This window comes from Hemitrygon akajei, chromosome 3 (genome assembly GCF_048418815.1).
Source record: "Hemitrygon akajei chromosome 3, sHemAka1.3, whole genome shotgun sequence".
NCBI classification, from domain to species: domain Eukaryota; kingdom Metazoa; phylum Chordata; class Chondrichthyes; order Myliobatiformes; family Dasyatidae; genus Hemitrygon; species Hemitrygon akajei.
The window spans coordinates 123,644,816-123,657,907 of NC_133126.1; the positions used below are offsets into that span (position 1 = coordinate 123,644,816).

Consider the following 13,092-nt stretch of genomic DNA (forward strand, 5'->3'; position numbering starts at 1 on the left):
CTTACAGATAGGGGCATGAATTGAACCCAGGTTGCTGGTACTATAAAGTGTTGTGCTAACCAGTATGCTACCAAGCCACCTCCTTAGCTGTTCCTTTGGCTTAAGGTATTGATAGAATTTTTTCTTTTGACTTGATATTAAAGGTGGAATTCTAATCTTGGAACTTCTTATATTTATGGCTGATTAGTCCCTCAATCTTTCTTGTAATTCTCTTCCAGCAGGTCCTAGTTTGTCCTGATAGAAAAGCCAGCAGTCTTTTAATAGATGCCAATTATGATAAACTTCTGACAGCCCATAAGCTCTGGACACCCGTGGCTTCTGTAGGATGAGATGATAAGGTTGGCTGTTATGTAATGTCCAAGAAAAACTGTCTTTGTAGAGTCTTTGAAAGACAATTTTCTTTGCAACGCTCTTCTGTTGATATCAATGGTTTAGTGCAATTTGATGGAGATAACAGAATGGATCAGGTGATCTTACCTTACTCCACAGGATAAATCATTGAGACTCTGGACTAGCTCATTCTTATTTACTCGAAGAAGATGTTCCTCTTTCATTTTGCCCTCCAAGAAAGATGTGTTCTTTAAACTGCTCATCTTCTGCCAAAGTATCTCAATCAGTGCAACAATGCTGATATTAAAGCACCTTATTTCTTGAGCTATGATAGCTCAGTAGTGTTCAGGTCCTGACATTACAGATTTTGAACATCATATTTTTAAATAAGGGTTGCCATTTTCATGGGATAACCAGCCAGCCCATTGGCTTCACAGAGCAAGGTTTAGATCAAAGGGGCAAGGGCAGTCCAAACTGATCATAGAAACATAGGAATCTACAGCACATTACAGGCCCTTTAGCCCACAATGTTGTACCGGCCATATAATCTACTCTAGAAACTGCCTAGAGTCTCCTTACGGCATAGCCCTCTATTTTACTAAGCTCCATGTACCTATCTAAGGGTCTCTTAAAATACCCTATTGTATCCACCTCTACCACCTTCACTGGCAGTGTATTCCATGCTCCCACCACTCTCTGTGTGAAAACTTATTGCTGACATCCCCCTTGTACCTACTTCCAAGCACCTTAAAACTATGCCAACTCGTGTTAACCATTTTAAACCTGGGAAAAAGCCTCTGGCTATCCACACAATCAATGTCACTCATTATCTTATACACCTAATGGGTATAGGCTTTACCAAATGGGTATTTTTACTCCCATATAAAGACTGGTACACATGAGGTGCCACCCAGCACGTGCACTCACTCACCTGCAGCTGCACACATACTCACATGGGTTTAGACATAGTCACCCTTCCACACTCAAACACAGGCAGCTGTAAAATTGGGCAGAACAACGCAAAATGGAATTCAATCAAAATAATTATGAGGAGATGTACTGCATTTTGGGAGGACAAACAAGGGACACAGTAAATGGTAGAGCCCTAAGGAGAGTGGATAAAAAGGACCTGGGAATAAAATTCCATTGACCCCCCTCAAGGTGGCAGCACAGCTTGATAAGATGGTCATAACTATAGATGCTTGCGCTCTGGCTGTGGTGTACAAAATAAGTGCTGGTACATTATCTTACAACTTGATAAAACATTATCTAAGCCACACCTGGAGTACTGTGTGCAGTTCTGATCATCATACTATAGAAAGGGTGTGACTTTTCTTTAGAAGGTGCAGAGGACACTCGCTGGGATGTTGCCTCAATTGTAGCATTTCAGTTATGAGACTGGATGGGTTAGTTTTAATTTTGCTGGAGTGGAGGAGGCTAATGGGTGACCTGGTAAAGGTACATAAAATTATGAGGCAGATAAATTAATCTTTCTGTTGTGGTAAGGGTGTCTAAGACAAGAGGCCACGGTTTTAAAGTGATAGCTCAGAGATTTAGAGGGGATCTGTAGGGTTTTTTTCCACACAGAGGATGACTGCAGAATGGATTGCATTGCTTGAAGAAAATATGGAGGCAGATATTCTCACAATATTTATAAAGCAGTGAGACAAGTACTTGAGTTACCAAAGCATAGAAGACTATGGCTCTATAGTAGTATAGGTTAATGGGATTAGTGTAGGTAGGCACAATGGGCAGCATGGGCATGATGGGCCAAAAAGCCTGCTTATGTGGTGTATGATTCTGTGTTTGATTTCTCCTGTTTATTTGAAATGGATGCAAACACTGGAACTGGGATCCACAGCTAATTCTTGACATCTTTGCCAATATCATGTTGGAAGACCTGGCCTAATATCTTTAACATTATATATTTACTGTACTGGGCAATTATTGTAGTCTTATTAATGAGTATACATTATAAATTTATTAATATAATAAATTTGTATGAATGGAATACATTTAACTTAATGTAATAGTATATATTTCTCCATACATCTGAAATTCAATTTTCAATGTTAATTTCACAGTGTAAGTTTCTATTCAGAATATAATCTTCTGTATAAAATATCCTTCCAAATATTTTGTGCTTCGTGGAGTGCACTTTGCTCTATAGTTACATATTATACAGTACATTATTTGAAACATTAATTTCTTTAATATTCAGTGTTATGCACATTTTCCATTTCCTTCTACAGCATTTATTTTTATCTAGTTTTTATTTCCTTGTTCAGTACCATTACATTGTGCATGTTCCGCTGCTTCAGCAGACATATGTAGTATATACGCTGTCCTCTAGTGGGTATAGCGTTGATGTACATACACATCAATCAGAATGAAGCTATGGAAACAAAAGGAAAGAAATATTTATAAGGTGCATTTTTCAACTTTAATTACTATTGTTGATGTATAACATGTCACTATCCTACTTGAAAGTTCCATCTACCCTTTATCACTGAACATTGCTGGTGTATCTGAACTTGGAACCAGCCTGCCATATCTGAGAAATTGCTTAAGGTGAGATAGAGTACTTCCCAATTATTTTCTATTCATAGCAATTATCCTTAGGCAAAGCTGCTGCAAGGACCCTTATGCCAAGATTGAGCAACATTAGCTTTAAAGTTATGGATTTTAAGAGTTTTATATTGACTCTCACCAACCTTCCTTTGTGCTGGAAAGGATATTGTGTATGAAAGTATATTTCAGAGCATGGAACATATACAAGACCTGTATCCCATAATGTCTGCCATGAACAGTATGCCTAACTAACTCTCTTCTACCTGTACATGATCCATTTCTCTCCATACTTTGCATATACAAAGTCCAGAGTTCAAAGTTTAAAATAAATTAACAAAGTATGTATATGTTACCATATACAGTACTACCTGGAGATTCGGTTGCTTGCAGGTATTTACAGGAAAAAATACAACAGAATTTTATGCAAAGACTGACTAAGTTCAAAGTAGTGGGGAATGAAGTTATCTATGCTGGTTCAGAAGCCTGATGGTCGTCAGGTAATTACTTTTCCTAAACCTGGTGTGTGGGTCCTAAAGTTTCTGTATCTCCTAGCCAATGGTAGTAGCAAGAAGGGTGCATAGCCGGATGGTGGGGGATCCTCGATGATTGACTTCTTGTGGCAGCTCTCCATGTAAATGTACTCAACAGTGGGTAGGGCTTCACCTGCGACAGACTGGGCTGTATCCTCCACTTTATGTAGCCTTTTTTGTTCCTGGGCATTGGTATTTCCATACCAGGCCATGATGCAACCAGTTAGGATACTCTCCATTGTGCATCTTTACAAGTTTGTCAAAGTTTTTGACGATATACTGAATCTATGCAAACTTCTAAGAAAGTAGAGTTACTGTCATGCATTCTTGGTGACGACACTTATGTGCTAGTCTCAGGAAAGATCCTCTGATAAGTTGATACCAAGGAGTTTAAAGTTATTGACCATCTCCCCTAATAAGGACTGCCTCATGGATCTCCAGCTTCTTCCTTCTGTAGTTGCTAATCAGCTCTTTGATGACGTTGAGTGAGATTGTTGTGACACCTCTCAACCAGATTTTCAATCTCACTCCTGCCCTGGGCTTCGTGCCTGCGGGCTCACAATGTTTACCTCGCTATGTGCTCAACTGAGGAAGAGGCAGTGGGCCCGCTCCAGCTGCAGGGTTTCATGTCTGACGACTCACTTTTGTTCTAAATGCTATTAGCTTAATTTTATTGTTTGCACGTCTTAACACTGCTATACTTCACACTTCCTACAGAGGGTGTACATAATGTAATCTACACACTAGAGTACTGTGAGGGACTTACAAAGACAGTATGATGAGCGTCTCAGACCATGGCATTAGAAGCAAGACCTTGTGCGATGAATGTCTAAGACAGGCATGGGCAAACTACGGCCCGCGGGCCATATGCGGCCCGTTAAGCTTTTTAATCCAGCCCGCAGAACTTGATGAAATTATATTAATAAACCTTGTTAACGTTTTTTTCCCCGCAATTCTGGCGTTTTCGCCACAACAAAACTAAATCCAGACTTTGATGCGCTGGCTAAAAAGGGAGACCAACAACACTGTTCCCACTGAAATTAAAAATAAGTTTCTTCGTTGTGTTATGTAAAAAATACATTTGAAAATATTTTTTTCAATAAGCCTTACATGTTACATATCATTTCTGTTAAGTGATAGACATGAGTAGTGCGCAGGTGCACGTACGTTCTCAAAATAAAAAATGCGGTCCAGATCAAATAACGCGCTCCGCAGACTGGCGCGCTGTCACTGTTCTGTCCTTGTGTTGGTCGTTGTTGAGTTTTGGCACAGGGGACAATTGAATAAGAAGGAGCAGGACAAGTAGACCTGCATCTCCTACCGTTTTTGAAATAAAGACAGTCAGGAGGAGAGTGATGATGATAATATCTTGAAGGATAACAGAATTTTCAGTGCTTTAAAATAATAACTGTTACTATTAAAAACAGCTGTATTTTATTCATTTAATTTTCAGTGTTTTAAAAGTCATTTCAATAAATAGCTAAATACCATGGGACTTCAAAGACAGATATTTTGTTGTAATGCATTTGTTCATTTTCAATTGAAATTAAAGCACATGTTTTCTACATATCCCATGATATTTTATTTTCTCTTATGAGGTGTATTACCAAAACACTCCGTCCATCTGCTCCTGGTCCGGCCCCCCTGTCAAATTTTAGAACCCTTTGTGGCCCACAAGTCAAAAAGTTTGCCCACCCCTGGTCTAAGATCTTGGTATCCAGATCTTATTATGGGTAGAAAAAACAGAACCTGATACATGGGGCATTGATTTTTTTTAAACACTGGTACCTGAAGCAGTACTTGGAATAGTGAATGTCTTAAATGTTCTTTGTCACAGCAAGGAATAGGCAGTGAGTTTAAAATCTTGGCTCGCAGAGCATGACAAAGGCTATGTGTCTCAGATTCTTCACAGGGAAGAGTGAGTGTTTAACTCTCTGATATCCAGAGCATAATATGAGCTAGAGAAAGACACAGAAACCCCAACAGACAATAAAATGATATGGATAAAATAATAAAAAAGAAAAGTTTACCTGTTTTTTCACTCTAAGTTAATTTGGCAATTGGATTGTTGTGCAATTTGTTGTAACTTAATTGCTGATCCTAAGTTGTTTAATTGGAGATTCAGCACTCTTAGTGTACAGTTCACTCTCAAGGCAGAAAGAATATCCTCACAACAGGCAGCAGTCAGACCATTGCCCTTTAAGCTGAAAGAAAGAGTCAATACAGTGATAACTGTGTCAATAGAAAATGCTCAATCCCATCTTAATACAGACATATTCAGTAATACAGAAGCTCCAAATAGTTAATTATTACTTCATGGAAAATAGACCTCTCCCCATTTTCTATAATCTGCAAGGCTGTCTGATACAAGTAACACACATAAAATGCTGGAGGAACTCAGCAAATCAGGCAGCATCTAAGGGGGAGGGGGAATAACCCTTCCAAGTGAGGCAACACTTCACCTGTGAGATTGTCAGGATCATCTGTTGTATCCGGTGCTCCTGGTGCAACCTCCTCTACATCACTGAGATCGAGAGGAACTCCTTTGTTGAGCACTTTCACTTTGTATGACATTTTGACATGGCTGTCCATTGCCTCCTCTACAGCCATGATGAGAACAAACTCAGGATGGAGGAGCAACATCTCATATTCTATCTGGGTAGCCTCCAACATGATGGCATGAACATTGATTTCTCTAACTTCCAGTAATTACTACACCCTCCCCACTTCACTCTCTTCCACTCCCCATTCTGGTTATCCTCTCACCCATTCTCTTCTCTTCACCTACCCATCACCTTCTAGTTCCTCTCCTCCTTCCCTTTCTTCCATGGTCCACTGTAATCTCCTGTCAGATTCCTTCTTCTTCACTCCTTCACATTTTCCAGCTTTATTCTCCTCTGCCACCCACACCTTCCCCCTCACTTGGTTTCACATATCACCTGGCAGCTTGTATTCCACCCCCCTCACTATTTTCTTATTCTGGCTTCTGCCCACTTCCTTTCCAATCCTGATGAAGGGTCTTGGTCCAAAATGTCAACTATTTATTCCCCCCCAAAGATGCTGCCTGACTTGCTGAGTTCCTCCAGCATTTTGTGTGTGTGTTGCTCAAAATTTACAGCATTTGCAAAATCTCTTGTGTATCTGACACAAATAATCCTGCAAGACTCCGTGGGCATCCCCTCAAACAATTGCCAGAACCAAATGAAGCAGGATGCACTGCACATTAACAATAATTCTGTACCGTTATCCCTTTCCCCTAGATGTTTATCCCATCTTGTTTGTTTAGCTGCAAACATTACATTAAGGCCCTTGTCTTTGTGTCTCAGAGCCGAATAACCTCCAAGTTCATGAGAAACAAATATCACACTCAAGTTTGTGAAATACTATGTCAATTTATATCACTATGGATCTTCAGCTTGAGAAAGTTTAACAGAAGGATACTTAAAACCAAGATCAGTCTTACCCGATGACCTGCAAAGGACACTGTGCATCTTTCAGGGTTGAAAAGAGTAACCTCACCCCCGAATCTTGCAGGTTGTTACCAGTCAAGTTGAGCTCAGTCAGTGTAGAGCTAGCCTTGAGGCCACTTGCAAGATCTGGGCAGCATGCCTTTGTTAGGTTGTTGCGATACAGACTGCAGAAAAGAAATAAATAATCTTACCAAATTATGCTAATTTGCACATCAGAACAGATCTTTTCTTTAATAATAGAACATAGATTATAGAACAATTCAGCACAGAAACAGACCTGCTGGCCCACAATTTTGTGTGAAGCAAATTATATTAACAATCAAGTGCCAACTAAACTAACCCCTTCTGCTTACACAATTGCATATCCCTCTATTTGCTGCCTATTCATGTACCTATCTAAGATCCTCTTGAATGCCTCTACTATATTTTCTCCATCACTATTCTTTGTGTATAAACTGCCCCACACATCTCTTTTTATTCCTCTCACATTCCGTGTCATGTGGTATTTGATACTTCAACCCTGGGAAAAAGATACTGGCCATCTTCACCATTTATCCCTTCATAATCTTGCAAATCTTTAGCAGATTTTCCCTCAGCCTCTGCCATTTCAGAGAAAACAAACTAAATTTGTCCAATCTCTCCCTATGCACATGCCCTCTAATTCAGGTAACATCCCAGTAAACCTTTACTGAACCTTTGCTTCCTATAGAGGGGCGACCAGAACAAATTGCAATTCTCCAGATGTGGTCCAACCAGTTTTATGAAGCTGCAACATAAATTCCTAACTCTTGAACATAATTCATCAGTTACTAAAGGCAAGCATGTCATATGCTTTCTTTATTGCACTATCAATCTGTGTAGCCACTTCCAGGAAGGAAGTAGAAGTGTAGGCTCACTTGGGAAATAGCTAAACAGAATGGAAATATTTATATTGGCAAATAAGATTAAAGAGAATCCCAAGGCATTCTGTACATACATTAAGAACAAAAAAATAACTAGGAAGAGGGTAGGACCATTCAAAGATAAAGGAGGGAACATTTACTTAGATGCAGGTGAGGTCCTTAATGAATACTTTGCATCAGTATTGACCAAGAAGGATTTGGAGGATATGGAGATCTTTGCTGAGCATATTGCTATGCTAGGACATTTAGAGGTAAAAGAGGAGATAGTGTTGGGTCACTTAAAGAGCATTAAGCTGGATAAGTCCCCAGGGCTTGATAGGATAAACCCCAGATTATTGAGAGAGGCAAGAGATAGGATTGCTGCGGCCTTGACCAATATCTTTGAGTCCTCTCTAGACACAGATGTGGTCCCAGAGGACTAGCGAATAGCTGATGTTGCTCCATTATTCCAGAAAGGAACTAGGGATGATCCTGGAAATTACAGACAGGTAAACCTCACATTAGTGGTAAGGAAATTACTGGAGAGAATTCTTAAGGAAAGGATTTATGAGCATTTGTAAAACCATGGCCTAATTAGGGAGAGCCAGCACGGCTTTGTGTGGGTCAAGTCAAGTCTTAGTAACTTGATCAAATTTTTTGATGAAGTGACAAGGGTGACTGATGAAGGAAGAACTGTGGATGTTGTCTACATGGATTTTAGTGAGGTGTTTTACAGGTCCTTAATGGAAAGCTCATCTAGAAGATGTAGATGCATGGATGAATGGTAAATTGGCCATTCAGAACTGGTTTGCTCATATAAGACAGGGGGTAGTGGTCAAAGAGACTTATTCTAGTTGGAGGTCTGTAATTACTGGTGTTCCTTGGGGATCTGAACAGGGACCTCTGCTGTTTGAGATGCATATAAATGACCTCCATGAAAATATATACGTAAATGAACAGTAAATGTGGGTAAGTAAGTCTGCAAATGTTATGAGGATTGGTGCCATTGTGGATAGCGTAGAAGACTGGCAAATAATACAATGGGATATATAATAGATCAGTTGTAAATAGGGGCAGAGAATTGGCAGATGGAATTTAACCCATCCAAATGTGTAGTGTTGCACATTGATAGGTCAAATGCAAGGAGACAATACACTGTTAAGACCAAGATCCTTAACAGTGTTGATGAACAGAGGGACTTTGGGGTCCAAGTTCATAGCCTCCTGAAAGTGGCTACACAGGCTGATAGGGTGGTTAAGAGACATACGGCATGCTTGCTTTTATTAGTCAAGGAACTGAGCTCAAAAGCCAGGAAGTTATGTTGCAGCTTGTTAAAACTCTAGTTTTACTGTTCTGGTTGCCCCATTATAGCAAGGATGTCAAGATTTTGGAGAGGACGTAGAAGAGGTTTACCAGTATGTTGCCTGGATTAAAGCATAAACTTGGGATGTTTTCTCCGAAGTGGCGGAGGCTGAGTGGAGATCTGATAGAGATTTGTAAGATTATGAGAGGCATAGATAGAATAGACAGTTAATATCTTTTTCCAAGGTTGAAATGTCTAATACCAAAGAGCATGCACTTAAGGTGCAAGGGGGTAATTTCAAAGGAGATGTGAGGGGCAAGTTTTTTTTAATATATACAGAGAGTGGTGAGTGTCTGGAATTTGAATTTGAATTTATTTAACTCTTACATTTGCCCCACAACGTAATCTTTGTGTTATGACTCATTGCAATGTACAGACATGTCAATTTATAAGTTTAATGACTTGTAGAAAGATGCACTGCCTTGGGTGGTGGTAGACTGCGACTTTTAAGAGATCGCTAGATGGCACAGGAATGTGAAGAAAATGGAAGGATATGGAGATTGACTAGGCAGAATAGATTAGCTTAATTAACCATTTGATTAGTAATTTAATTGGTTTGGCACAACATTGTGGGCTGAAGGGCACGTTCCTGTGCTGTATTGTTCTATGTTCTAATATAAAAAATGTTTGTCAGTTATCCTCACATACTTAATATCCAATATAGTTTTTGAAAGTGCTGTGACTATGGTTTTATAGGCCAGAAATTTCCTTGGAGTTGCTTCTGCTCTGCTGCTATGATTTTGCCAAAATGTCATATTTAAAACATGATATTGTATTTTTTACATCTCTCAGAATGAGGAAACTTGAACCCACTGAAGTCATTTGAAATGCAGCACACCAATCAGAGCAGTGTTACATTGAAAACTCCATCTAAATTATCTGCGTAGTCCTAAAGCTACTGAGACAAAGGCGAGAATGAACTCAACATTGCAAAGCTGACATAACCTTATTGAATGAATTATGTTTTCTCTATTCTTTTTATTAATTTTAAGAAAAACATTAGTGAAATATGAATACAAAACATTTGAGAGTACATAATTAATAGTTTGAATAGACAATCAGATACGTAATAATCAATATATAAGGCCTCCCAAACTCATAGTATTAATGTAAAAGAATCGAAAAAGAGAAAAAAAAAACCCCAACAAAAACTAAAAGAAAACTTAAAAAAAAACTAACCAACATGGGCAATTGCATAATATTAAATACATACAGTAGTGCCAATGACTCCCAACCTCCATCCACACAATTCAGGATAGTAACAATAAGGTTCAGGATCAGACCATTTAATTCATATGAAAATGTTGAATAAATGGTCTCCAAGTTTCCTCAAATTTAACTGAAGAATCAAAAACCACACTTCTAATTTTTTCTAAACTCAGACAAGAAATAGTTTGAGAAAACCACTGAAATACAGTTGGAGGGTTAATTTCTTTCCAATTCAGTAAAATAGATCTTCTAGCCATTAATGTAACAAATGCAATCATTCGTTGAGATGAAGCGGATAGACGATTATTATCTATCATTGGTAAACCAAAAATTGCAGTAAAAGGATGCGGTTGGAGATTGATATTTAAAACTCTTGAAATAATATTAAAAATATCTTTCCAATAATTTTGTAAACAAGGACAAGACCAAAACATATGAGTCAATGAAGCAACATCAGAATGACATCTATCACAGGTTGAATTAACATAAAAATAAAATCGAGCAAGTTTATCTTTAGACATGTGAGCTCTATGTACAACCTTAAATTGTATTAGGGCATGTTTAGCACAAATAGAGGACGAATTTACCAATGATAAAAAATTTTTTCCCATTCCTCAGTAGATATAGGACAATGCAATTCTTCTTGCCATTCCTTCTTAATTTTTCCTGATATATCTGGCTGTACACTCATAATCATATTATAAATGATAGCTACCAAACCCTTTTGACAAGGATTGAGGGCTAAAATTCTTTCTGTAATGTCCAATGGACATTCTTTCGAAAAAGACTTTAGTTCATTATATAGAAAATTTCTAACTTGTAAATATCTAAAAAAATGGGTTTTAGGTAAATTATATTTATTAGATAGCTGTTCAAAGGACATAATGTTATCATCCAAAAACAGATCACGAAAACATGTTATACCTTTTGTTTTCCATAAAAGAAAAGCTTGATCTATAGATGAAGGCCGAAAAAAGTAGTTAGATATTATAGGACATGACAGCATAAACTTATTCAAGCCAAAAAATTTACGAAATTGAAACCAAATTCGTAATGTATACTTGACTATAGGATTAGTTATCTGTTTATTCATTTTGAATAATGAAAAAGGAAGTGAAGATCCTAAGATTGAGATCAGTGAAAAATCTTGCACAGATTTACATTCCAAATTTACCCATTGTGGGCAAGCAGCTGTAGTCAATTCTTGTGTCCAGAATATTAAATACCATATATTAACTGCCCAATAGTAAAATCTTAAGTTTGGTAGAGCCAAGCCGCCCTCCTTCTTAGGCTTCTGTAAATATTTTTTGTCTAGTCTAGGATTTTTGTTCTGCCACAAATAAGAAGATATTTTAGAGTCAACCATATCAAAAAAAGATTTAGGAATAAAAATTGGTAATGCTTGAAATAAATATAAAAATTTAGGTAGTATCATCATCTTAATGGCATTAACTCTGCCTACCAAAGACAAAGATAATGGAGACCACCTATTAACCAGTTGCTTAATTTGATCGATTAAAGGTAGAAAATTAATTTTAAATAAATCTTTATGTTTTTTAATACCTAAATAAGTAAAATAATCTGTAACAATTCTATATGGTACATGATTATAAATTGAAACATGCATATTTAATGGAAATAGTTCACTCTTATTAAAATTCAATTTATAACCAGAAAAGTTACTAAATTGAGCGAGCAAAGAAGAAATAGCAGGAATAGATCTTTCAGGGTCAGATATATATAATAACAAGTCATCCGCATATAATGATACCTTATACGTTGTCTCCCCACGGGTAATACCAAAAATATTGGGTGATTCACGAATAGCTATAGCCAAGGGTTCTAAAGCAATGTCAAATAATAAAGGACTTAAAGGACAACCTTGCCTTGTACCACGAAATAGCTGAAAAAAAAGGGGATCTTTGATTATTGGTAAAAACCGAAGCTAAGGGTTTATGGTATATTAATTTAATCCATGAAATAAATTTTGAACTAAAATTAAAATGTTGCATTGTATTAAATAAATATGGCCATTCGACTCTATCAAATGCTTTTTCGGCATCTAAAGAAATGACACATTCTGGTATTTTAGATGAAGAGGTATAAATAATATTAATTAATTTTCTAATATTAAAAGATGAATAGCGATTTTTAATAAATCCAGTCTGATCTTCAGAAATAATTCGAGGTAATATATTTTCTAATCTAATAGCCAAAATTTTACTAAAAATCTTAAAATCCGTATTCAACAAGGATATAGGCCGATAGGATGCGCATTCAGTAGGGTCTTTATCTTTTTTAAGAATTAAAGAAATAGAAGCTTCATAAAAAGATTGTGGTAGTTTACCTATACTTAATGCATCTTTAAAAATTTTACAAAGCCAAGGAGAAAGTATAGAAGAAAAAGATTTGAAAAATTCTGTAGAAAAACCATCTGGACCAGAAGCTTTACCCGAATTCATTGAAAAAATAGCCTTTTCTATTTCAGACTCCGTAATAGGTGTATCCAAAAATACACTATCCTCAACAGTTACTTTTGGAATATTCAATTTCCTTAAAAATTCATTTATTATAGAAGAGTCCTTAGTACATTCTGATTGATATAAGGAATTATAAAAATCTTGAAAGGCTTTATTTATCTCTTTGTGATCGATCGTCAAAGTACCATCTTGTTTACGAATCCTAGTAATCTGTTGTTTATCCGAAACAATTTTCAATTGGTTAGCTAGTAATTTACC

At 37.2% G+C, this 13,092-nt stretch overlaps 1 protein-coding gene across 2 annotated transcripts in view; it reads right to left on the reverse strand.

Moving 5' to 3' along the window:
• Positions 1–2,367: 2,367 nt before the first annotated feature.
• Positions 2,368–13,092, reverse strand: part of LOC140725365 (NACHT, LRR and PYD domains-containing protein 3-like) — a 51,751-nt gene continuing 41,026 nt past the window's right edge. For both annotated transcript variants that reach the window (XM_073040763.1, XM_073040764.1), the window contains exons 10-12: positions 6,895–7,065; positions 5,462–5,635; positions 2,368–2,725 (exon numbers count right to left, since the gene is read on the reverse strand). In XM_073040763.1, the coding sequence (XP_072896864.1) occupies positions 5,470–5,635; positions 6,895–7,065 (337 nt within the window). In that variant the 3' untranslated portion in view covers positions 2,368–2,725; positions 5,462–5,469. The remainder of the gene's footprint in view (positions 2,726–5,461; positions 5,636–6,894; positions 7,066–13,092) is intronic.